Source organism: Sesamum indicum, linkage group LG6 (assembly GCF_000512975.1).
Source record: "Sesamum indicum cultivar Zhongzhi No. 13 linkage group LG6, S_indicum_v1.0, whole genome shotgun sequence".
Lineage (NCBI taxonomy): Eukaryota > Viridiplantae > Streptophyta > Magnoliopsida > Lamiales > Pedaliaceae > Sesamum > Sesamum indicum.
Window position 1 is genome coordinate 10,845,058 of NC_026150.1, and position 27,410 is coordinate 10,872,467.

At 34.7% G+C, this 27,410-nt stretch overlaps 3 protein-coding genes across 5 annotated transcripts; all 3 read left to right on the forward strand.

Moving 5' to 3' along the window:
* Positions 1-5,594, forward strand: LOC105164330 (putative glucuronosyltransferase PGSIP8). Its single transcript, XM_011082952.2, has 5 exons — positions 1-484; positions 3,566-3,824; positions 3,916-4,117; positions 4,212-4,359; positions 4,689-5,594. The coding sequence occupies exons 1-5, from the start codon at positions 243-245 to the stop codon at positions 5,227-5,229; spliced, it is 1,392 nt and encodes a 463-aa protein (XP_011081254.1). The 5' UTR covers positions 1-242; the 3' UTR covers positions 5,230-5,594.
* On the forward strand, positions 8,658-13,476 carry LOC105164331. Of its 3 annotated transcripts, none has more exons than XM_011082953.2 (7): positions 8,658-8,774; positions 10,152-10,491; positions 11,072-11,555; positions 11,679-11,684; positions 11,914-12,212; positions 12,452-12,811; positions 13,107-13,476. In XM_011082953.2, exons 2-6 carry the CDS (start codon positions 10,186-10,188, stop codon positions 12,785-12,787), a joined length of 1,431 nt encoding a protein of 476 aa, XP_011081255.1. In that variant the 5' UTR covers positions 8,658-8,774; positions 10,152-10,185; the 3' UTR covers positions 12,788-12,811; positions 13,107-13,476. The 3 variants fall into 3 exon arrangements, with proteins under 3 accessions (XP_011081255.1, XP_020550594.1, XP_011081256.1); XM_020694935.1 differs by having other exon boundaries at positions 10,157-10,491; XM_011082954.2 differs by lacking the exon at positions 11,679-11,684.
* LOC105164333 (DEAD-box ATP-dependent RNA helicase 51) lies at positions 19,530-26,725 on the forward strand. Its single transcript, XM_011082955.2, has 12 exons — positions 19,530-20,056; positions 20,370-20,555; positions 20,956-21,141; positions 22,057-22,140; positions 22,556-22,597; positions 22,886-22,957; positions 23,056-23,355; positions 24,060-24,098; positions 24,190-24,294; positions 24,781-24,849; positions 24,969-25,094; positions 26,373-26,725. The coding sequence occupies exons 1-12, from the start codon at positions 19,625-19,627 to the stop codon at positions 26,550-26,552; spliced, it is 1,821 nt and encodes a 606-aa protein (XP_011081257.1). The 5' UTR covers positions 19,530-19,624; the 3' UTR covers positions 26,553-26,725.

Sequence of the window (27,410 nt, forward strand, 5' to 3'; positions counted from 1 at the left end):
CCCCAGCCCCCATTGTGCCTTCCTCTCTCCACCCCACCTCTTATACATACATTTTTACGTATCTATATATATAGAGAGAGAGAGAGCGCTCTGTGTTTCTTCGTTCTATTTCACGCAGAACACGCACTGCTACAACCATTGTTTTCCAAAAAAAAAAAACCCTCGTTTAAAGAAAAATAAAAATAAAAAAAAGAAGAGAAAAGGAGAGATTTGTGGTGTATTGGGGGTGGCCGCAGGAGAAGATGGGGAGGAAGGGTGTGAGTTTGGTTGGGCTGTGGATTCTGAGTGTTGCGGTGGTGGTGTGTGAAGGGGCAGGGTCGAAGAGGAACGCCTACGCTACGATGATGTACATGGGAACTCCCAGGGACTACGAGTTCTACGTCGCCACACGTGTCATGCTCAGGTCCCTCCGAGACCTTAAGGTTGACGCTGATCTTGTCGTCATTGCCTCCATCGATGTCCCCCTCCATTGGATACAAGCTCTGTAAGTATTCCCCCCCGCCTTTTTCTTCCCATTTTGCCCTTGACTTTTTTTTGGCTCATCTGCTTGTCCCCAGAGGACAAAATGGTAAATTCACATGTCCCCTTGTGGAAAACATTTTCTGCATTTTCAAAAATAGAAAACAAATTATTTGAATTTATTTCGATTTTGAATGAGGTGGAGCGATTTGATTTGTTTCGGGCAATTAATTTATGACTATAATTATTTTTCCCAAATAGTAATTAATATCGTGTTTGTAATATAAAATTACATCGCATATAATCTTTGATGAATTACGACATTAATATCATGAAGACGGCCAAATTTTGTTGATTGTGTCTTTTATTACATTTAATATATACTAATTATATATATATAATTCTTTTATATGAACTAAATAACGTTACATTCATACACATAGTAAGTATGCAGATGATAATTGTAATAAAAAATTCAATCTGCAAATGTCAGCCGGTCGAGTGATCGCATGAATAAGTCATTTTTCATTGACTTTTTGTAATATATATATATATATATATATAAATTGTAATTGAATTTAGGAAATTTATGCATGTAATAATCCTATGTAATATTTACATAATTTTCAATTTTTATACTATTATAACTATTATTTCTCTTGATAATTAAAAAAGTAGGAAAAAGACAAAATTACCCCTTGGAAGAAGGGTGGTGTATTCCAAAAGAATGCCTGTTTTGGCCTTTTTCCTAAAGAAGAAAAGGATAGTGGGAGAAAAAAGGAATATAAAGATTAGGTCAAACTTTCACAAGTGGACTTATTAAGAATAAAAATAAATATATATTTTCGACTTTAATATATAAATATAAATATTTTGGGACGGGATTTCCGACGGACATTGACGGCACATAATTGGCCTAACTCTTTCTAGTGTTCACCGTCCCATGTTTTGTTACAAGTGTCCTAATTATTTTATTTAATTTGCTCCACTAAACTTTAATTAATTAATTTTTTTTTTACATAATATTTTCAATAACCAATAATAATATTTTTTTTATTTCACGCACAAATAATAACTACGTAAGTAGTATAGATTTTTTTAATAATTAAATTTAAATTTAATATAATTTTTTATTGTGTCCTTTTTGCATAAATGAAAAATGTCAATGAAAAAAATTAATAATTATTACATTTAATAGTTTTATACATATTTTGTACTTATAAATGAATAAACATAATATATATATATGTGGAGTGAGAATAATATTATTATAATTTTTTTATAAGTACAAAATTATTGTATGAGAGGTAAAATTAAAAACTGATATAAGATTTTTGCTTATATCATTATTTTCGTTCAAACTCTAACGAAATGGTTCAGGTGTAGGTAGTAAACTTTCAAAAGGGGTGTAAATATAATTTTAAATTTTTTTTGTGAGAAAATGTAATTTAGTATTTTTAGCGAGGTATAAGTGTAATTACCTCTTATTATTATTATTATTATATAGATTTGTTTTGGTGTTGAGATAGTTCTAGGAAGCTCTCCAACCCCACCACTACTTTTGTGTCAGTCAAAAAAGTATTAAATCCTAATCCTATTTTAAGTGCAATCTTGGTCATATCAGCACAAATATCTACACAAATATCTATACATTAATTTCATTTAATTAAGAAATAAATATATCATTTTTTTTATTTCTATTTCTTTATTAATATTTACAAAATATTACTTTAGAAAAAGAAAAAAGATAATTGGTCGGTGCATGTGCTCCATTTGACATAAATTAAGATTCACCATCTTCCATGCAAGGAATCATTGATCTTTTCTTATTATTATTATTTTTTATAAATATATATATATATATATGCTCTTGTTATCAAAACTTTGGAATATTTCTTCTAGATAAAAAGGAATTACTGTATAGCTATGAAATATGCTCTTCTAAGGAGGTATATTCTATCTTGAATAAGGAGGAAGGGATATTTTATTTTCTCCTCATACTTTCTTATCTCCAAAATATCTTGAGTAATTATAACGAGTTTTTCTGAAATTTGACATAATTATAAATATTTTTTATTTATTCAAAAAATTATAAATTTCTTTTCTATCTTTGATGAAATTGTGTAATTCTTTGATGGATGGAAGAATTTTAAAAATTTTAAAAAAAATTATCCACTTAGTCCATAAAATAAATTTAAAAATTCTAAAAAATTAGTAAAATTATAGTCCATAGTTCACAAGGACAATTTGTCGATTCACCACAGAAAAAAAATGGATGAAAAAACGAACTTGAACTAATTGTTACACTACTGATAAAATCAAGAAGGTATTGATAATTTTTTAAACAATAAGAAAATATTCGTAAATTTACCCAAATATCTTTGATGTGGTTGGTATTATAAGTCAGATATAGAACTGATCGAGGACGTGAATATCTGAATTTTTGAATTATTTTATGTTGTAGGGGAGAGATTATGGCTTTTATAATCCTCCTTTTACCACTTATTAATATTGACAAAGTTATGGTTGAAAGATTCGTTCAACATGTTCTGTCTTAATGTATGGAATATTTCACCTATGTGTTAGAGATATTAAATATTAAATATTTTTTTGTTAAAATAGTTTAAACTTTTTGATGAGATAATCGATTAATTTGGTACGAGCTAAGGGTTTGCATCCTATTGCCGTCCATTTATGAAAAAAAGAGGACGAATAGAATAATATCGACGTGTAGGCGCGATAAAAATATTAAACGATTCTTCATTCTAATAGTATAAACTTTTAAACGAGATAATCGTTTTAGAGTTTGCGTCGGACACTAAAAACTTTTGCTTATGTAAGTAAAGTAGTTTATGGAGTGATCTACGCAATCTTTATATTGTGTCTATTTTAAGTTATCCGCCGGCAATTCATCACCAACAAGACAAGAGATAAGTCTTGGGAATTTATTTTATCTGCTGAAAGCAATTTCGATTGGATCAAATGTTGTTTATGATCTCTTGTTCTTGTCCATGTGTCTGTATAGAAGAACAAGTGCTAAAGCATATTTTTTTATCTTTGAAAATACGGATTCATGATTTTCTTTTTTTTTTTTTTTTATTTTTAGTGAGCAAGAAGACGGGGCGAAGGTCATGAGAGTCAAAAACGTAAACAATCCGTATAGAAGCCAATCAGGGTTTGATTGGAGATTTAAGCTAACGTTGAACAAACTCTATGCATGGAAGCTCGTGGACTACGAGCGTGTGGTCATGCTTGATGCCGACAACCTCTTCCTCCACAAGACCGACGAGCTCTTCCAATGTGGCCAGTTTTGTGCTGTCTTCATCAATCCCTGCATCTTCCATACTGGCCTTTTTGTGTTGCAGGTACAAGATTTAATGTATACGTCTTAGACTCTGCATAAATACTTTGTGTCGTCTTGTCTGTGTCGGTAACCTTGAACGTTTTGATTTGCAGCCGTCATTGGAGGTGTTCGATGATATGATGCATGAACTGGAGATTGGGAGAAGTAATCCTGACGGGGCAGATCAGGGATTTATTGGGAGTTATTTCCCGGATTTACTTGACCGGCCGATGTTTCATCCTCCTCCAAACGGCACAAAGCTTGATGGAAGCTATAGACTTCCTCTTGGCTACCAAATGGATGCTTCTTACTATTGTAAGCATATATAGACTTTTTACACCTTAGTATACTCAATCTTGGTCATGTTTTTGGTAAATTTACCAAGCCGGTTTCTGTATTTTGGCTCTAGATCTCAGGCTTCGTTGGAGTGTACCTTGTGGGCCTAATAAGGTCATCACATTCCCTGGCGCTCCGTGGTTAAAACCGTGGTATTGGTGGTCGTGGCCCGTCCTCCCGTTAGGCATCCAATGGCATAAACAAAGGCTTCAAACTTTGGGGTAAGTTTTCTCATAAATCGAGTGAATATTTTTTCTTGCCATCGATATTGTAATGGAATGATGCCGGTTAATTTGTCTAACATTTCTTTTACGCTCTGTTGATGCGTCAAAACTTTGCTACTTTTGAGGCCAACCTTTACATTATGCAAAATTCTTGTCCAAAGTCCGATTGACAATGCCCTGGAACAATCGCATAGCAAGTGTTATTGCATTGCCATGATTGATCACTCTTTTGAAATTGTATACCAATCATGCAATACATTTACACACCATGCAATCGTTGTGAGTTCGTCCATGGTCTAATCGGTTCAAGTCTTACTTTCTAACAGGTACGGAGCAGAAATGCCAATTGTATTGATTCAAGCTATATTCTACATAGGAATAATGGCTGTGGCGCGTCTAGCACGTCCCAATCTATCCAAACTATGCTATCGTCGAGAAGAAAAGAGCATCTTTTGCATACAAACTGGCTTCAAATTGATAGCCATATGGTCCATTCTTGCTGCCTATGTAGTCCCCTTCTTCCTCATTCCCCACACAGTTCATCCGCTGATAGGCTGGAGTCTTTATTTGCTCGGGGCTTTTTCGCTTTCCTGCATTGCGGTTAACGCCTTCCTTCTACCGATGCTGCCTGTTTTAGTGCCATGGGCCGGGATCTTGGGGACCCTATTGGTGATGGCCTACCCTTGGTACCCTGACGGCGTTGTGAGGGCCCTTTCTGTGTTTGGATATGCGTTTTGCTGCTCACCGTTTCTCTGGGTGTCGTTTGTTAAGATCATGTCGTCCCTTCACGTTTCCCTCGAAAGGGAAGCATTCTTGCCTAGATTAGGGGAGAATGCATCGCCCTCCGGTTTCAACAAGTTGTACTGAAAACGGAAGCTTGATTCGTTGCTAGGCAAAGAGGAAAGTTGATCGGTGGAATGTCGTCGTCGTGCGGGCTGCGTGGATACGGTATCGCCGTGGATGTGAGAGAGATAGAGATTGTTGTTTTGATCAGCCCCATTTTTGGCTTCTTGAACCAGCTCTTGGTGCAGCTCTTTGTACACAAATGAAGAATTGATCAAGTCATCACTGACTGATTGATTCTCTTCTGTAAAATTCTTTAAAAGGAAGAACAAAACAATCCCTTTCTGCTCACATATATAAGCCCCTTTGTGCACTCAGTGCTGCGTAATTGTTACTATGGTTTCAGAAACAATCATATTGGTAAAGAATGAGGTCTTTGGCTACATTTATTTCAACTATCTTATAAGTTATTACACCTTATAAAGTATTTATTTAAACTTATATGATGTTAGATTTTATTTAAAAAAAAATAAGTTCTTTAAATTTTTAAATAAAATATGATTATTCGGAATTCCATACTACAATAGTACTGGTGCCCATGCTTAAAACTAAGCTTATGACAAACATTTTCATTTTCATTTTTTTTAATGATAAACTTCATTGTTATGATCTTTGAACTTCTATTACTTGCTACTATTACAAGCTCCATCCTGTGATCTTGCTGATGGGCTATGGCCTGTGATCCTCATGCTGGGCTCCACCCTGTACCCCTGCTGACTGGCTTCGATCTATGATCTTGCAGACAGGCTCCAACTTGTGATCTTCCAAACGTGCTCTGACTTGTGACTCTACTAATAGGCTCTAGCCTATAGCTAACAGGCTATGACCTATGATCTTGCTAACGGACTTTGGTCTGTGCCCATTACCTCTGTCGCTGGTGATAAGTCTGTCTTTTTTCGGTGTACTCTTGTTTCCTTCTCCACTGCTGATAGTTCGGCCCTTTTGATGAGCTCCAACCGGTGATCTTGTTGATAGTCTCCAGCTTTTGTCTTTGCTAATAGGCTTCAACATGTGATCTTATTAACTGGTTTGGACCTATGCCCTTACTAACGATTTCAATATGTTACCTTCCTAACAGACTCTGATGTGTATTCCTACTTATGGGCTCTATTCTATAATCTTGCTGACAGGCTCGTTTTGTATCCCTAAGGATGGGCTCCGAGCTCAAGCCTGTCTTACTAAATAAAATGCCTCCAATAGATTATATCTTTTACCGCTTATCAGCAATGTAATAGTGTATGTGACCATCGTTAGGCTACCGCTTAGGAATTCTTAACTAAGGAAAACTTCACATACCTCTTCGAAAACGAGTGTTCAATTTACTTCAGATTTTCTATCCTCAGACGGACTGCGGCACAACATGTTTTAACGTGTTGAATGAAACCAATTGGACGAGATTGATCTTCATCTTATCTGTATAGCATGGTTGGTGACCTTCTCAACTCAAGACGTCATACCTCCTTGTAGTAGAACGGCTGGGAGGTACCAAGGTATAAACTTTTTTTCTTGAAATAGGAAAGAGGGTGACGCAACAAGGACTACAAATTCTACTCCAACAGTCGAACACAAATCTTGGACTACTTGAGTAGGGGGTGATGATGCCTACCACAATTATTTTTTCAAGCACAATGACTAAATCCAGCCAAAATCTGAGGCAAGTGAACAGACCCCCATTCCCCCAGCCCAACAAGCCTAAACTCTGCTAGCCCAAATGGAGTTTCCAAGCAACAAGGGCCTCCCCAGTTCTGCCGCCCTGCTAATGTAGCAAAGTCCATAAACATAATCCAATCAGCAAGCCCAATTACAAAATAGCAAGGCAGCCATATTAATTGCATTATATGCATCGCCCTAAAAGGGCCCCATTAAGGACCTTGTATCAACTAGATATAGCTGATGGAAACAACAGGTAAACACTATCCCTACAAAGTTGATACCCTAAAGATTTCTAGGATATCTCAACTGCAGCTAACAAATCCAAAATTCCTCCCAAACTCATCTACAAATAAAGGTCTAAGGTAAGTCAGTAAGGTAAATGATCCTTTACAAAGCACATTTTCACTCTCGAACAACAAAGAAGAGCATGACCTGCTATATATAGTTAAAACTCTTTATTGACAAAAAGCGACAGAATATTGCAATAGTTAAAGTTAAATATATAATAACTTAAGACGTAAATAACTGAAAGTCTTTAAGTGACAAAGAGTAACAAGTTTTTGAAATAATTAAAGTGAAATACATAATAATTAAGACATAATACAATTAAAAGTCTATTCGGCCATCTTGAAGGTCAATTTTCAACTAATAAATATCCGATATACAAAAATGAATTTGCAAGAGAAATAGAAAACTTAATGTTAGCAAAATCAAAATAATAAAAAATCATAGAAGATATATTTATTCATACATATAGATTCAAACCTAATGAAAGTTCCTATCAAATTAATCTTACAAATTCTTATCTTTGAGCAAAATTTGTTACACTACGAAAGATGAAAGAAAAACAGAAGAATGAACAAAAAAACAAAAATGAGAGAAAAACAAATTACCTGAAGAACCAGAACTTGGAATTGAAAAATAAAAGTAAAGAATGACTTGTCTTGAGAAGTCCAATTTTTGTTTTCTTTTTATTTTTCTATTTTTCAAAGGGAGAAATAGAGATTTTATTAAATTATTGTATATATGTCAAAATTAAATAATATATATTTAGCGGTTTGATTTTTTGCAATCTTTTTTAGTACTAAACCAAAACCAAACCAATAAATGTGATGCGTTTTTAATTACGATTTGTTGAACAAATCATAATAAATGGTTCGACTTGATTTGATCTGGACGGTTTGAGCAATTTTAAAACTTTTTTTTATCACCTCTAGCTGGACCCCGATGTGCATCACATTTTATTATTTGATGATTAGATGGATTGAACAACATTCTTTCTTGTTTATAAATGTATAAGTAATCAACAAAAATAAAAATTCTCATTTTTTTCATTTATATGTGTAATTATCCAAAAGATGATTTGTGTAAAGAAAAAAATGCAAGCAACTCCTGTGATATTGCAAATGAGCAAATTAACTCCATATGAGAAAAGATAGCAATTTGTCCTCCTGTGTTTTTTGCAGCACTTTACCTCCCTGTGTTTTCTAAAATGAAACAGTTTACATTTTAAGAAACACAGGGAAGTAAATTGCTATATTTTTTTTCATAGGGAGTAATTTACTCATTTACAATATTACATGGGTTAATTGCATTAAACCATTTGCGTAAGTAATATTGACATTTTAATGAGTATATGTGTAATTATTCAAAAAAAATATAAATAATTTATATAAACAGACTATAAATTAAAAGTGTAAATGTAATTATCCCAATATTTATTTTGTGCTATTTGTACAAATAATTAAAGAATATAATTAATATGGTTATATTGATATATTTTGGGATTGCATAAAGGGAAGAGTAGTAGAAGAGGAAAAAGGGAAACCAGAGAATAGTAAACGAGCCCTAGCTGTTGGTCATCTTCTCCCCCTCACTCTCTCCAGCTCGCCGCTCTCTCACTCCTCTCCTTTCAGGTGACAATCCAATTCTCTTGTTTTTGTTATCGATTACTTATCTACTGCTCCTTCCAACGCATTTACGGCTTCGAGCCATTTGATACGCCTGAATTTGTGGTGTTTTTTTTTTTTTTTTTTTTTAAATGCCGTTTGAAATGCCGGGGAGATTTGCTTTATCGTTTTGCTAATCCTTTTCTACATTCTTCTATGTATTGTGTACGTGCAAAAGCCTAAAGTTGAATTTAATCGTAAAAGATTTGATGCTTTAGTCCAAATGTTGCGTAGGTATGAAGGTGAAAAGGTTTTACACTGCGTTGTATTTCCACGTTTCTGTTTTACGGACTGTTTTTTATCTCTCTTATTTAACTGCAAGATAGTTGTCTGTCGACTTTCTTTATCTTGGCGTTTTGGGCTTCAACTTGAGTTTATGCTATGAGACGAATTCTCGGGCTAAGTATGGAACATGGGTTGGGTACTCGTATGATTGTGTTGAAGTAAGAATTTATTTTTTCTGTAGTTATCGGGCTATAATGTCATGCTGACAAAAGTGTCGTAATTTTGTTTTAGTCTTTTGATGATTTTTGTCAGTCCAATGTCAATGTTAATTGATTCGTCTACTTTGTTTTCTCTTGTTCTTTTGGAAATCTAAAATAGATCAAGTGAGGTATATCTGGATTGTTGTCCCTTGAAAAGTGCAAATCCATCTCAAGATAACTGTATTTCCATGTATTTTTTTTTACTGGAAATCAGAAACGTAATCTTACTAAAAGAACATATTTTGGCAAGCAAACTCAATGCATGAGCTGCATGCAATGAATTTTTGTGGATTCTTTTAAAGAGTTTGAACATAACGTGAAAGGATGGACAGAAGATCTTAACCTTTGTCATATCATGACTATATTATGAAATCTGCATTTAAATCTTGAAAGGTGGCCTTTTTGATCTTGGAGGCTAAATAACTAGGCCTTTTGCATTCTGTTTAGTTCTTGCAAGTTTTTCTTTTTATGGTTGAGTGTGTTCTTTTAATTAAAATTGTTATTCGAAGATGATAACATGTGTAAGTTTCAAAGTTCTAGCGGGTGTGCCCACTTTTGTGCAATTTTTATATATTTGATGAACGCTCATTGCATCTTTTCATAGAGGATGTGATTTGTATCCTCCCTGGATCTTTCTTTTAGGGTGGGATCTTGCATTCCTTTTGCTTTCTTCATAAGATAATATTTTCTGAAGAAAAATCTTTAAGATGAAATAAAGAATGTTTTATCAAATGGGTCGGAGATACGGGGAATATCTCACTTTCTCTTTTTAGTTATCATAATGGTTTCTTATATTATCAACTCATTCTTCTCCTCATATTGATTGATTTTCTCTTACTTTACTCCATTGGTTAATCAGAGCAGAAGTCAGGAGTTTGTTTTACTTATCTGAGATGACAAGTAGAGAAGATTTGGATGTTGATGATGATGATTTTAGTGAAATCTACAAGGCATACACTGGCCCTCTGGGTTCTAATGCGACAAATGAACAAGAAAGAGCAACAACAAATAAAAGACCTCGTGCAGCTTCGGATGAAGAAGAGGAAACCCGTGATCCTAATGCCGTCCCAACAGATTTTACTAGCCGAGAAGCTAAAGTTTGGGAAGCTAAATCTAAAGCTACAGAGAGGAACTGGAAGAAGAGGAAAGAAGAGGAAATGATCTGTAAAATATGTGGTGAATCTGGTCACTTTACACAGGTACTTTTTCAACTTTATTACTTGATTGTAGTTGTTTTTCTTAATTCTTTTGTGTATCATGATGACCGGGACGGATTTTATATATTATGCTACGTACGAGTCTAGAGTAGTTCATTGGGGGAGAAATTTCTTCATATGCAAGAGCAGTTATGCTTCTTGGAACCACTTTGCTAAACTGCAGTGAAATCAATTACTGAAGAACAGCTATGGCTCTTCTTAAGTAACAACGTTTGGAAAAGAGAAAAGAATGGACAATAATATAATAGCTAAGAGGGTGATCCCTTACCTTGTTGATAGTTTAAGGATCCTAGTCCATGTTATAGGTTGTTCACTGTACCGCATTCTAATTTGACATCTTGAAGATCTTCTCCACTCCAACCTAAATAAAAATGGTCTTCCACAATGTTTATTCTCAGGCTAGAGAACATTATGTTCAGATATTGGATCTCAACAAATGTAATGTCATGCTCTCTCTATAGATGTTTCACCTGTCACTTAAGAGTTATTGTGTGCTTGCGTATTTATGTCAATATGGGCGCAGCACTTATATTTTCTGTTCGCTAAAATATTTTACTTGTAGGGTTGCCCATCTACTCTTGGAGCTAATCGCAAGTCGCAAGATTTCTTTGAAAGGGTGCCTGCAAGAGATCCTCACGTGAAAGCTTTATTCTCGGAAGATGTGGTAAACAAAATTGAGAATGATATTGGTTGTAAAATCAAAATTGAGGAAAAATTTATCATTGTCAGTGGCAAGGATAGGCTGATCCTGAAAAAAGGTGTTGACGCTGTTCACAAAATTAAAGAAGGGGGTGAGAATAAGGGTGTTAATAAGTTCTCGGATGAGGGCGAGCACAAAAGTTCTGCCGGCTCCCCCGTTTCCCAGTCCAGGTCGTTTGAACGTAAAAGTCCTCTTACATCTCGGTTGGGACGATCAGATTCCCAAAGGTCCAATCACAGCCCTCACAACCCTGCACACAACCCACGTAGGTATGGCAGACACGAGAAAGGTGTGGAAGACCGTGTTCGTGAAGATCTACAAAAATTGTCAGGAGGCTCTCCTCATGGTAGGTGCATCATTAATTTCTGCTTTATATAGGCTCCTCTAAGCTTAATGGTTGTGCTGTTCTTTTGGCTGGTGCATCTAATTTAAGTAATGTTGCTTGTTTCTCATCATTTTTTTTTTGCAGCAAGAGGTAAGTTCTTAGGCTCAAGCGTTATGTTCGATTCTGATATTACTTTCGTGGTGGTTCTGAAATAAAAAAGGTTGGTCCCCGGAATGAATTTTTTTATTGAAAGCATATCAAGTCTCATGTGCTCCAGATGGATTCACTAAGAAGATTTAAGATAGTGTGTCATGATAAGCTGCAACCCATGTTAGGGATCTTGAATGGAAGTGTTTAACAAAATCTTCCTTTCTTGAAGCTTATGGTAGTGATGGAGGTAGAGGTCGATCAAGCCACTCAAAGTCTCCAGCACCTTCCTCCTATGCAGGAAATTCCTATAATTCATATGAAGGTCATACTCAGAATAGAGGTGGCATCAGAACTGATGGATGGAATGCTGAAAGAGGTGTTTCTAACATGCAATCTGGCCGTAACTTTGACTTCCCTTCCTTTCCCCAGACATTGGAGGAATTGGAGTTGCAATATAAAAGGGAGGCAATGGAACTTGCAAGAATTCGAGACAGAGAAGAAGATGAGGAAAACGACAAGCATCGCGAGGTCTTGTCATGCTTCAATAGGCTATTTCAGTTTAAGTTCAATTATTTATTGTCTGTCTTAACATATTAAAGAACAAAATGCCTTTACCATTGAAATCCCTGTTGAACTTGATTTTGTGCATTTCAGAGGCTGCAGCTTGAATGCGGTCATGCTACCTGCTTTATCCTGTTTTCAGCTGTCTTTAGAGAATAAGCATAGAATTACTGGCTAATTGTATGTTGGGATTCTTTTAATTTTAGGCTGTCAGAGAAATAAGGGAGAATTACATGAAAAAAGTGGCTATGCTGAAGGGTGTGCATGCAAATATGTGGGAAGAGTTTCTTCAACTAGAGGGCCAAAGGAGGCAACAAGCACGTCAGCACATTTCCGCATCTGGGTTTGGAAATTATAAACAACCAAGTTATCCAGAGTTTGATAGTTCTTCTGGCAACTTTCATCATTCTGGAACCAGTATACACTCAAGGGGAAGGTATCCAAATGCCATGGATAGTTATCCTTCTTCTAGGCCCAGTGACTATGATGACTTCCAGCGACACAGGCGTGATGATTTTGGGAAACCATATAATCGATACTAAATTGGTTGGAGGAATTTAAATTTGGTGAGTTGTCTACCCTTCACTTACTTCTGCCTATGCGTAACGATTTAGGCAAGATTTGGGGTAGGGTGTATATCTTGAGAATCCAATTCCCTCAGATGTGAATCAGATAGCATACCAAAGTACAGGAGTCCTGCGAGTACTGTTGTAGCTTTGCGGTATATGGATAGGAAGGTTTTGTGAATAATAGGATTCCAAGTCGTTAGAGCAGCAGATGCCGATTTTGTAAATGTGGTTTGTATATTGCTTTTGCTTCAACTGCAACTGTAAGCTGAATTATCGCTTCAAAAATTTTCAGGATGCCATTGTTGCTTGCCTACAAGTATTGCACTGGGAGCACTGTGTCTAGGTAAGTATGCATTGTTATCATGTTGACATGTTGTCGACTCTTAGATGAAGGCATTAGTTTCTCTATGGTGAAACTTCCATTCGTTACTTTCGGACTTCATAGGACCACCTTTGTAATCCAAAACGTGTACTGTTTTCTGGCTTGTAACTACAAAATTTTGGATGTTGGCTGGAGGTATGCTGTTTATTTGGACTGGCAAAGCAGGAGTTCTTGGTCGTATTGATGGCAGAAGCAATCTGAACCATATTTTTTTATCTGTTTTCTCAAAGCCAACGAACATCTGTTTGCTACTTCCGCGAACCTATTGGGTTTTTTTTCCTTTCTTTCCTTGATAATGTTTTTGTGTTCCCTCTCCTTGATAACGTGATTAGAGTCCTAGTCTGATCTTAGGCAAAAGTTTGCACTGATCTATAAAAATGAACTCGTGGATATCTACTTGTTTTGTTTAACCAATCATGAATCGTGTTGTTCTGCCGTGGGATGCTAAGTTTTTGGGAAGAAGTGTTTATTGTGGTGAATGTAAATGAACATAAAGAATCTACAGGTTAAATGGGGAAGTTGCTGGATAGGTTGAAATCCTATTCATCTTCAAATTTGTGAGGTTCGAAGTGAATTGGCTGCACAACACTGTTGGTTCTTGAGAATGGTGGAGACCTCAGTTGTCTGTTAAATTCTTTAAAACAAGTGATATGAATGAGTGGTGTTTGGGTGTTTTATAAATTTTTCTCATAAAAGAGCTCAAATATCATTATGTTATAATCTTGATAATTTCATTATAGCAACTGAATGATTTCGTAGTTACTTGGACAAAGTTGTACCTACGCTTCTCAAGTTTGTCATAATTATTGGATAGACAAATGAGTATATTTTTAGCATTTGCAGACATGCAACATGGACTTGTAAGGACAAAAATGTCCTTATGAAGTTTAAAAAGAGAATGTTATGTCTGCATGATGAAATACTTTCTGGATGTAAGTGGGTATTTGTAATGGATGCAGAAGATAAGGGGGTCTCGTATTATTGTTTTTAATAGTTTAAATTTTGATAATAAAATCAATTCTCAAATCTTATTTAATTTTAAATAAACGGTCACATGTTTGACATTTGGTATAATACGTTTATTTTTCCCCTAATAAAATGCTTGTTTACTACATCAAAATAACATACGGTACAGTTATATGAGAAGTTTTCTAACAGAAGCACTATTTCCCAGTTCCATGGACGATGGATTCAGAATTCATTATAGTTGTGCGATTAGCCAAAAAGTCTACTAGATTATTAAACTATGTTTGGTTTTATGTTTGGGCATTTTTTAAGATAAGATAAGACGCACTCAATATTTATTTTTGTGTTTTTACATCTTATTTATATAAAAGAGACATAATTTGATAATGAATAGTGTATTAGTGTCTCTCAAAAATACAACATTAAGCATACAATATTTATATATAAAATATATATAAGAGATATGATTTGACAATGAACAATGGTTTTTGTCTTCCAAATTTTAATATCAAATCTACAGCACTTATTTTAAAATATTTTAAATTACCTCAAAACACAAATTCAAACATATTATTTATCTCCAACACATATTTATTTATCCATAACTTTCTCTCTCTATTTCGAAAATATCAAAATAAAATATTCAAAACATAAATCCAAACACTATGTTAGGTTCTGGAAAGCATAGGAGAAACTGTAGATTCTGGAGTCTCATAAAGCTCCTCCAGAAGTCCCACAATAAGGGGGTGTATATGGTGGGAGGGCTTTTCCTCCTTCCTAGAAAATGAAAAGGAATTTAAAATCTATTTCAATAATTTAGTTTTGCAATGTTAATTTTTCTGCAAGGATGATATCATTTTTTAGGACCAAGCTTCTGTCATGTTATTTGTATTGATGCCAATATAGGTCTGGAACACAATAATGGACGGTGGTAAAGTAAGGAATTTGGTTTAATCCTATTAAAATTTAATAATTAGTATAAATTTATCAAAAAATTTAAATTACTATAATTTATTATTGTAAATTAAATATGTACAATGATATAAATACATCTATTTTTTTAAAAATATGACTCCGACAATAAGGGGCTAATTGAAATTTGCTAGTCTGCATGTTCTAAAAATATTACAAAATCACTTCATTATTGATATCAGCAAATATATGTCGCTCAATATAAAAAATCATCAAGTCATTCAGCCAGATATCACCTATCTTATTCACAATGTGGTTTTGATGATATTCATTTGATGCATACAGGAGTCTGGCAACACCACAACGATCCATTGATCTTTATGAAAATTCTAAGATCAAATAAGAACTAACCTATAAAACAGGGATTAGCATTTTGATGCTTAAGTCAATATTTAAATTGATGAAGAGATAATCAAAAAATTTGAAATAATGTAAGAATAATGGTGTAATAATCAATGTGAATTGATAAAATATTATGATAAAATGATAATAATAACGTGGAGTGCGGAAATGTGCAAGAAGCTTGCTGAAAACCAAGAGAAAATAGTGAGTGATACTTGTTACCTTATAGTTGCACAATGACCTCTATTTATAGGTCGACCGAGAGCAAAATTCAAAAGTGGCTGTAGTGTATGATACACAATTTGGAAATCATCCAAGTTATTTAACTAATAAAGAAAATGGATTGCGATTTGGACTTATCAGGATGAAGATATGACTGCTTGAAGAAGTCATGCCCAGCTAGTCCTAGTCCTATGAATTATGTTTTACATGTTGTTGCCAGATCGGCCATCACAAACTAAGAATAATTTATTGGAGATTTTTCAGTATGATTTGTCCCATGTTGATAGGAGTATATGTGATGTGGAATCCTGGCTGTCTATGAGTCATCTTGCCAAATCGGATTTACTTTTTTACCTGCAAGGTTAAGGTAAAAACAAAAATTATGGACTTGACACCTTACTCATGAGCCACCGATTGGACCTACTGGACTACTTATGGGGGCCTACTCCCTTTACTTTGAACTTTAGGAAAAATGATTGAGGGAGTATCATCATTATTGTTGAAAACGCTCTCAACAGATGTTACCACTGATGATATCAACATCATGCAATAAAGCAATACACACCAATGGAAATATCACATGTTTTTTAGTTTCAACCATCTTGATAGCAAGACTTGAAAGATCATGACAATTTAAAAATTCAAAACTTCAGCTCTTCTCGAAATATATATTTCGAGCTGGTCTTTCGGTAAACAATATTACAAGAAGAAACATCATTAGAATAAATCTCAGCAAGATGAATGAGAATGTCAGGATCAAATTTGGCAAAGTAGTTTGTTGAGTTAAAACATGATATGCATCTGAGTAATTCTGTAGATACATTAGTCTCTTAAGGGGTTTGCATTTCAAATTTTATAACTAAGAACTTCCCTATCCTTTTGAGTTCTGTACATGAATACGTTGGTGGAAAAGTAAATATAAATTGTTGACGGCATCTATCATTACATAAGATATATCTATTGTGTTGATAAAAATAAGATCTCTCTTATCGTTTTGAAATTAAAGTTTCTTATAAGACGAGTTCAGATTAAAGAGAGCGTGTATAATTAGCAGTAACAAAGCAAAGTGCCGTAAGGGTGCTACATTGGGTGGTATTAGAGGGCGTTTACATTTCTAAGATGGCTTCTCATGATACACTTGCTGACCCAGCAGCTAGTAGGAAAGAGTCCGTGGAGACAGTAGAAGGCTCAGTTGCACCTATAAGTGCAGGTGGAGTTGGGATAGGTTAAAGGGGTGTTAGTGTTGATGCTCCAATTCCTCCTGATGGTGCTCTACCTGCAAGTTTACCAACAAAGTATGCTCAGATTCTCCAAATGGCATTTCAGGCCCAAGCGCAATTCTTACACAGGCACATGCGCTGGTCCCAACGCAAACACCAGTGGTGGCTACAATTGCTTGTAACTATGAGAGATTAGAAAAATGAGAGCTATAGACTTTGAAGGTACTTTAGATTTTGACGTCGCAACAAAATGTTGGAAAACCCAAAGATATGATAAATTTGGTGAACTGTACTTCAGAAAATCAACTTAAGTATGTTGTTTTTTATTTACAGGTAATGTACTGACTCAGTTGAGGTTGGTAAAGAGCTGAGACACATGAGATGACTTGGGCCGAATTCTAAAGGAGTTTGATAATAAATATAGACCTAAGATGTACTAAACAAGAGAGTTGAAGTTTCTAAACTTAGTTCAAGAAGATGATCAAACAGTAACAGAGTATTCATTTTGCTACATTTGCTAAGTATGCACCAGAAGCAGTAGCGACATAAGAGGATCAATGTTACCGATTTGAGTAGGGGTTATGATCTAAGATCAAAAGGGGCCTTGTGGTCAGAATTACGAATTTTAAAACCCTCATTAGTTCAACGGTTAGGATGAAAAGACAGTAACTGAAGACAAGAAGAAGGGGGAAAAGAAGATAAAGTTAACGTATGCAATAAGGGAGTCAAGTAAACCGATTAAGAGAGGAATCAACTGTTCATTTCAATAGGATGTGGAAGTTTTTCACATGGTGGTTATGCTCTTCGAGGAAGTTGTGGATCGAGGTTTATGAGATCAATAGGCTTTAATAAAGAGTCAATAGAACGCAATTCATCTAGTTTGCCCTCCATTAGATCACGTAGGGGAGTTGATAAAGTTATGGTAGGAGGTTAGCCTTCACATTGAATTGTTCTACTTGTGGGAGGCAACATTTGGGACTATGTTGGGGACTCAGTACTATACCTAGGATTTGTATAACTATGGAGGTAGATGACACATGTAAGGATTGTCCTAATCAGACTACATGTATAGATATAGGGAGTAGGGGGTGAGGAGCTTAAAGAAGCATACTATTGGTGGGAGTACGAAGTTAAAAAAAAAAAAATTGTATAATAATTGGAAAAGATGGATGGAAAAGTTTGAAAAAATTATAAAAAAATTATCCACTTAATCTATAAAAAAATTTCAAAAAATAAATAAATTTATAATTTATAGCCGACAAGAGCATTTAAGTCAGTTTACCATTAAAAATAAATAAAAACCTAACGGGGACTGATGGATTATGCTAATTTTTAGACCGTCATTAAAATCAGGAGCATTAGTAATTTTTCAAATAATGAGAAATATTTATAATTATATCTAATCTGAAGAGAGCTCATTATAATTAACCTATTATAAAAAATTAATAAGCTAAGTTTAAAGTAAAGTGATTATAATGGAATCTAGTAATTTTCCAATAGGTCGTAAATTAAGTCATTATTTGATAGATTTTTATGTGTCAAATCAAAATTACAAAATACTGAAAAAAATAAATATAGTAAAATTATAAACTACTACTTATAGTTTTAAATAAATATTAAAAACTACTACTTATAGTAAAATTTTCATATAACTATATTCAAGAACAACATGCTAAATAAAAACAACATATTTGTTAGGGAACATAGCTAGAATATTTTATGTAGCTTGTAAGATTTTTTTTTAATTTTATAAAATCCATTTATTATAAATTAATCACTATATTTAAAAGATATTAATTAATAATTTAATATATGTTTTTAAAAACTATCACATAATAAATAATGATTAAAATAATAAATGATGACAAACTTACAAAAATTAGACAAACACATTTATATATTGTGATATTAAAATTTATGATCTCATATATAGTTGTAGAATTGTCAGATCTCAACTTTATCTCACACTTTTTTTAAAATCTTCCTGCACTTTTCCTTTGCAATGTTCTTATAAATTTAATATTAAATTATTATTTTATATATAATTTATTAAATAATAAATATCTTATAATATTTTATTTCAAATAGTCTATAGAATTTTCACGAACATAAACATGTGCCACAAATTATCAGTATATTTTAAACTCTTTAATCTTATCAAATACTCGCACAATTTTGATAATGTTTCACCTTTAACTTTCATATATTTGATGTTTTCCGTTCCGAAACAAAAATTTTAATTTATATAATTTTAAATTCTAATAATTTAATTATTTTTTTATTATTATGCAAAATACTTTAATATTTTATAAGTTAATTTTTATTTATTCAAATGTTTTCAGAACTTATTCTTAAAATAATAATTTAATATTTTTAAATTCTTTAAATGTTTTTTTAAATATAAAAATTTATAAGATGTTTCGAATAAATTTAAGCTAATGCCGGTAGATCCATATGAATTCAGATTAAAATTTGGCCCTTGTCCTAGAATTGGTTCATGGGTTTGAATCGGGTCATGATCCAAGAATTGGCTGGTGGGTTTGAATCGGGTCGTGACCCGAATTAACAGGCCCAGTTATGCACCAGACAAGGGACAAACATGCATAAGAATAGGCGGCCCAAATCAGAGCTCTCCAAAACCTCCCCGCCGCAACTCTCTGCTGCAAGACCTCTCCACCATAACTCTCTGCCTCCGCCGCCTCCGAGATGGCCGTCATTGAAGATAACCCACATCTTGAATCCGGTGAGAATGGGGCTATGGAGTCCGCAAAGAAGAAGCGCAAGAGAAAGAGAGACAGGAAGAACACGAAGACGACACAACGACGTCATGAAGAAGAGGAAGAAGAGAAAGGAGAAGAGTTGAAACGAGAAGAACACGAAGGAGAGGAAGAGGAAGAAGGGAAAGTCTCAAATGTGGAGGAGAAAGTAGGGAGGAAGAAGAAGAAGAAGAAGAAGACAGCCGAAGAGGAGGGAAAAGAGGAAGAAGAAGAGCGAGAGGACGAGGAGAAGGTTGTCTTGAAGAAGGAGATGAAGAGGGTTGAGTCTGGGATTATGAGCAGTGAAGCCTTTGCAGCGCTCCCGATATCCGAGCCCACTATGAATGCCATCAAAGACATGGGTTTTCAGTACATGACGCAGGTAATATCTTATATTGGTAATTACACAAGTTGTTACTGATGATTTCCGTGGTGTTGATTGGTGCATGTTCTGGAGATGACACAATATAATGTTATTTAGTTCATCCATATAGTGTTGATTGATTGTCCTTGTATTATTTTGGGAAGCTTGGTTTGGATTGTTTAGAATGTTTAATTCTTTGAAGGGTATCCAAATTATTTGGAAGCATTTTTGTTAGCTCCAAGTTTTCTGCTTACCTTGAGCTGAGATAATTGAAGATTGAAACTTGTTCATTTATCAGTAAACTTATGTTTTCTTGTGTTGGGTGATGAAGATCCAAGCTAGAGCGATTCCACCACTTCTGGAAGGCAAAGATGTTCTAGGAGCTGCAAGGACGGGGTCAGGAAAAACCCTTGCTTTTTTGATACCTGCGGTGGAATTGTTGTATCACATCCGTTTTACGCCTAGAAATGGGACTGGTGTTATCGTCATTTGTCCAACAAGGGAGTTGGCCATACAGGTATTTTAATTCTTCTATTTTGATTTTATTTTGATATGTTTACTCCGTTCTTTTACAGTAACCATAATTACTCCAGAAAATCATAGACCTGGCTCGAATACCTGGCCACCTCCTTTAAAACATAATCTTCTCGTGTTGAGCTGTTTACTAATATAGCAGAAAAATGATGGAATGTATTGTCCCTGTCCATCTCCAGTACAACATTGAAGAGTGAACAGAGGTGTTCATATTAGATATTGCTTCCATTATAACAAACATTTTGCCAACATATATTTGCAGTGTATTCGAGCTTGAGCCAAAACAGATGAATATACCATCTTTTGGTTGACAGTGCCACTATGTATGCTAGGATGTATGTATATTTGCATTTCTTAGACTGATTTTCAACTTAATCAAACAGACACATGCTGTGGCAAAGGACCTTCTGAAGTATCATTCACAGACACTGGGACTAGTAATTGGTGGTGCGGCACGAAGAGGAGAAGCTGAGCGAATTGCCAAAGGCGTAAATCTTTTAGTGGCAACCCCTGGTCGACTTCTTGACCATCTTCAGAACACTAAGGGCTTCATATATAAAAACCTAAAAGTATGACCTTTTTCCCCTAAGTTTTTTGATTTGATTATTATTTATCCTAATGATGGTTAACTATATTTCTGCTACAAGCACATCAAAGTTCATTTTTTGGTGTCCTTATTCTCTCGAAAGCTGGGAAGCTTTCACATACTCTAAATAAGTTTAAGCATTGGATTTGATCTTGTCTATTTCACAATTCAAATGTCTTGTAAAACTTGTAAATTATGAGGACTTTCCTGTGTAGAGCCTCTAACTTTAAATAATCATTCTATAAACTGGGATTAGGAAAAAATATCGTTGAAATGAATTATACCTGCTTTCTCAACAGTGGTATTTTGAGCGAAAAGAGCAATAGACTTACTAACCCATAATATAACAGTGACCAAGTTTTGTCTCCAAATTCAGGGTTCTACTGAAAAAGGAACTACACTCTCAACGGTTAACTGCTAAGAGCAATATGGTTTATATTTTTATTCATTTTCTTTGCTTGAGTTCATGGGCTTAGCTTAAATTGGACTCTTTTGTTTAATATTTTTTTCACTTTGAACTAGTGAATTGAGACCAAGATCTTTCTCTTTTCAAATGAGACTGGTTTGGGTTGATAATCAGACACTATTTTACAATTTCAAGCCTAAACATTGTCCATCAGATCTTCAGTTGTAATGGACCTTAAAATTGATTTATATCAAACTAAGTGGTTAGAAGGAGAGAAAGGAGTATGTCAAGCTTGTATTCACCCCAGGTGATAAAAACTTTTCCACAAGGCTCTTTCTGTACAGTTATGTCTTGTTATAATTCCCTTCTCAAATTACTTAATTTTTATGCAGAGTTAGACCCAGACATCTTCATCCTTTTCCTTTATTGGAAACAAGAACTTTGTTCACAGAGAGACTCTTGTGTTAACTTTTACATTCACTGTTTGTGCAGTGCCTCATGATTGATGAAGCTGATAGGATCTTGGAAGCTAATTTTGAAGAAGAAATGAAGCAAATCATTAAAATCTTGCCTAAGGTATGCACAGCCAGAGCTAAGGTTTGATTGGTTGTTAAATTGCTTTTCTGTGTCAGTTATTGTTTCAAGCATTTCAAACCAGCCCCTCCCGTCTCGTTATTGTTGAGAACTAGTGCATTGCTGTATTTATATACTCTTGGTGGTTCTTCTAGCAAAGAATTAACTTCTCAAAGCAGACTTATTTATGTCTTAATCTGTTTTAATATCATTGGAGTAATAATAATGATGTTCCAAAACTGTGTCTGCTGCTGTAGTTGTTACACAATTTGTGTTAGATTTTATATTAAGCGATAATTGGTGGGTTTAATTGTCTTAATGCGATTGCCCTGGTGAGAAATACAATTAACTTATTAGTGAAACATATAGCTATATCAACTCATCTTTGAATTATCTGACTATGCTACCTATCATGCAGGTGAGGCAAACTGCTCTTTTCTCTGCTACCCAAACCAAAAAGGTATTGACACTTCTCTCTGCATGGGGAAGAAATTTGCTGTTGTCTTTGGGAATAAAGACAAGAAAAAATTGAAAAGAAAATACAACAAAAGAAATAATGAGATTACATTATCAATATGTTACTGAAGTTTCAGTATTTAAAGGACTTTTCAGCTTGGAAAGTTATGCTCCTATACTCTGGAATCTTGTTGTATGGTGGCAAAAGTGATCTTTGACTTTTGGGACCGAACAAAAGGATTTTAATTGCTAATTGAAGAACTCAAGAGGAATGTCTATTTATCAATTTCAGGTTGAAGATCTTGCTCGCTTATCATTTCAGACAACTCCTGTCTATATTGATGTGGATGATGGAAGAAAGAGGGTATGAGAACCATTTGGTTTTTTTTTCCCTAGTTGGTATTTAGTATCCAGAACTATTTCTTTTATACTAATTCTAATTCCTGTGATTGAACCATGTAGGTCACAAATGAAGGACTGCAGCAAGGCTACTGCGTTGTACCTAGTGCCAAGAGATTTGTTCTTCTCTATTCCTTCTTGAAACGGAATCTGTCAAAGAAAGTGATGGTTTTCTTCTCATCTTGCAATTCTGTCAAATTCCATTCAGAACTTCTTAGATACATTCAGATTGATTGTCTCGATATCCACGGAAAGCAAAAGCAGCAGAAACGAACCTCTACCTTCTTTGATTTCTGCAAAGCAGAGAAGGGTATCTTGTTATGTACAGATGTAGCTGCACGTGGTCTTGATATTCCGGCAGTGGTAGGTTTTTCACTTTCATCGACCTCCCTTTCCTTACAACCCCCAAATTCATAAGAAAAATTTTAAAAAGAAGGAAAGAGGACTCAGATAGGGAAAAGAAGCTGACGAGGAACAAGAATACAGAAGAAACGATTAACATGCAGCCCTAATGTGTAAATGAGAATGGGAAGAATTTAACTTCAAAGGGGGGAAGGGGCTTTAGGGATTGCCTACATTCATGCTCTAAAAATGTGGATAGAGTCTTTACTCAGATGAGCTTGAAGACTGTGAACTGGCCACCCTTTTGTTCACTTGTTTACTGGATCATCTTACGGGTCCAAATGGTGAATGGTTTGTGTTTTCATATATCTTTACAGAAATACAGGAATTGTGTACATTGTGTGATGAGAAATAGGTAGAAAGCAACCACTGCACTGAGAGCTGCATAAGGTTTTTCTGGTGCTTGACAGTTTCCTTACATTATCATATATGCTGCTCTTTTTCTCGCTGTTTCTCCATGGCCTATTGCAGTGTTTTCTGAATGATTCTTCCATGCAAAATAATTTGGGAATCTTTACCGCGATTTATTGAGTTCACTGACGACCAACACTAAATGGTTGATTGCTTGTTCCTGAAATAAGTGAGATCCAACAGATCTGCACTTTCTTTGATTTGTGTCACATATAGGGCTTGCACTGATTGATTTATCTCTTCTGTTTTTCTAGGATTGGATTGTGCAATATGACCCCCCAGATGAGCCTAAGGTGATTGACAACTTTCTTGATGGAGTAGTTTGCTGCATATTCTATATACTTCTGAGCTCCCTCACCTGTGGTTTTATGTCCATACATTCAGGAATATATTCATAGAGTTGGTCGAACAGCCCGTGGGGAAGGTGCAAAAGGAAATGCGCTGCTTTTCTTGATTCCAGAAGAGTTACAGTTTCTAAAGTACCTTAAGGTCTGAATTACTTGGTTTCCATGAAATAGCAAATCGCAGATTTAAGTTTGGTCATAACAGAACTAATTTGGTATTTTTTGCATCTTTACTCTGTTTTTGTTGTGGTTCTATTTGATGCTGGAAATCCTTAAACTGAGGAAAGTCTTTGATTTTGTTGGCATGAACCCTTGTAAGGTCACCACTCACTAGTTGTGTTCTATTTGTCCACCTCATTGTCAGTCGCAATACTGTTATGTTGATGAAGCTGGAATTGCTGTTTTCTTTCCTCAATCAATTGCAGTTAACGTCTCATATGGCTGAAGATCTCTCAATGTGTATTAGTTAATAGAGAAAATTTTGTTGAGGGTCCTCTTATTAGAATGTGATATATGATTTGTGTTGGTAGCATTAGAGACAAAATAAAATCTTTTTTAGCTATTTCACTTGACAAATCTTGCTGGGTTTTTTTTCTGTTATTACCTGAAAGTATGTTCACTGAAAATTCAGGCTGCAAAAGTGCCCGTCAAAGAGTATGAATTTGATCAGAAGAAGCTGGCAAATGTTCAATCTCACTTGGTAAATTCTTGCTCGAAAGGCTTTAATCTCATCATTTCTTGAGATACTGTGGTGCTCCGGTATCTGATTGTCCTTTAGTTAGAAGGAAACTCATAATTTTCACTATTCACATGATACAGGAAAAGTTGGTTTCCAACAACTATTATTTGAATAAGTCCGCTAAAGATGCTTACAGATCTTACATCCTAGCATACAATTCGCACTCTATGAAGGACATCTTCAATGTTCACCGGCTTGACCTCCAGGTATTTATGTTAGTTGTTCTGTAACATATCATCATTCAACTTTTATATTTCCCAGCCAAAGTAGTGTATCTTCTACTAAATGTTAAATTGGAGTGATAAAGTGCATGGTCTGTCTAATCAAAGATTTCTGTAATATCCCACATAGGTTATGAGATATAATTTGATTTGTTTATTTTTTTTTATCAACGAGAGCAGCAGACTTCTCTAGCAACTTGGCAAAACTATTATCAGAAGGTAAAAATGAAAACTGGAAATAGTTGCTAGCTGAGTCTGTTGCACTAGAATCTTGCTGGAGGCTCGTTCCCATTAGGCGTGAAGTACAATAACAATTTGCTGAGGAAATCTGATAGAAATCGGCAAATCCAGTGGCGTGCTTGGCAATAGAGATGGCCAATTATATCCCTAAATATTTTACATATCTATTCTTGTTTTAAATTACTTTTATTGATCTATTTTATCTCACCTCTATTGAGCTAAGACTGAAGTTATTCTTTTGAATATAATCTGTAGTGCTAGGATAGCTAGTAAAAGCCGCCTTCACAGATGATAGGCTAAAAGAAATAGATAGATAGTTAAGCATGTGACTCACAACTGACAATCTGAAGCCTGAACTTTTCCCAGATAATGCAAACTTTTATACAGCGAAGACAGTTGAGAAAAAAATAATAAAAACTTGGGTAGACCAATCACTTTGAAATGTGAACCTTTGGAAATTACTTTTCTAATCAAACATACCACAATCTTGAGCCAGATTAGAGCAAGTTGAAAGGCAAGTGTACATCAGTGGGGGTAATGGAAGCACTATCAAATCAAATGCGGTAACCTGCAATTGATTGATGATGGTTTTGCTTCTCCCTCAATTCTGCTCCCTTCTGACACTTCCTGCATCACTGGGGAAACAGTTAAGCATGTTGAATCACTTTTCCCCCTTGAGCACAAAGATTTGCACATTCTGTGAAGTATGCATCTTCAATGGAGATTGTAACCACTTGGTTAATTATTTGCTTTCATTTTAGCCCCATGCGTAGCTCAGGTTGCATCTATCCGTGTTTGTGTTTGCAGTTCCACAAATTATCTGACGTACCCAGAATAGTTTCACGTCTCAAATCTTTACATTGTGATGAAATCATGAATGTTTGCCGTGCCTAACAAACAGTCATCTTGAACCTAATTCGCCTTCTCTTTTATTAGTTTATCCACAAATCCTTGACAAATACAATTAATTTTGTTCACTTTCCATCATTTTCTATGGTGATACTGATCTGTATTGTTTGGCAGGCTGTGGCGGCTTCATTCTGTTTTACTTCTCCTCCCAAAGTAAACCTAAACATAGACAGCAATGCGTCCAAGTTCAGGAAGAAAACACGGAAAATTGAAGGAAGTCGGCATGGGTTCAGTGAGAGTCACCCTTACGGGAGGAAAGGCGAAGACAACATACAACAGTTTGTTAGATATTAGCACCCATAATGCTTGTATCATTGTACCCAGCATCGCCATGTACTTCTCTGGCAACGATTTTGCAATGAGTTAGTATCATTGAAAGCAATTTCTTTCAGTTTACACCAAAACCCGGAGGAAGTATACGATTTGAAGATTTTTCTTAATACGAATTTAGTTCTGGTACTGTGCAACATTTGCTCTTCTTCATACTTAAATGAGGCAAAGAAAATTGTCTTGTGATCGGAGATAACAATCAAATAAAATCGTGGGAGGGAGGTTCACGTTTTTACATTTATCATTGTCCACAAATTGGAAGATGGGGGTTCTGTCATCACATTATTTGTGAGGAAACGAAAAAAATATTATTGGTAAGGAAAAATATTGTGGTTTTCTCGGTTGAGTTGTTACGAAGAGGGATAGCAAATTCTGGGGAACAATGTGTATCTATATATATATTGAAAATTTCGATTTTTTAGGATAAATGGGATTGAATTTGATTTCAAATGACTATATAATGCGAATTTAAAATTCATAAGTATTTAATAAAATATAATTCAAAATTAAAAGAGGAAGGTTGAAATGTTTCAAAATTCAGAATAAGTCAAACAAACTTAAGTTAAATGATTTGATTCTATGGATCTGTAATTTATAATTTTAAATATGTCAACCCAAATGCATCTTTGTTATATTGTGAGAGATAAGGGAAAAAAATATTTTGTTTATTTTTAATATAAAGGAAGTTGAGATTTTATTTATCTATTTATTTTAATTTTTAATATTTTTTGGGGGTCAAAATCCTTGGTGAACTACAGTATTTCTTTTTATTGAGGAAGATTAGTCAATAAACATAAATCAACTGATGTTTAGAGAATGTAA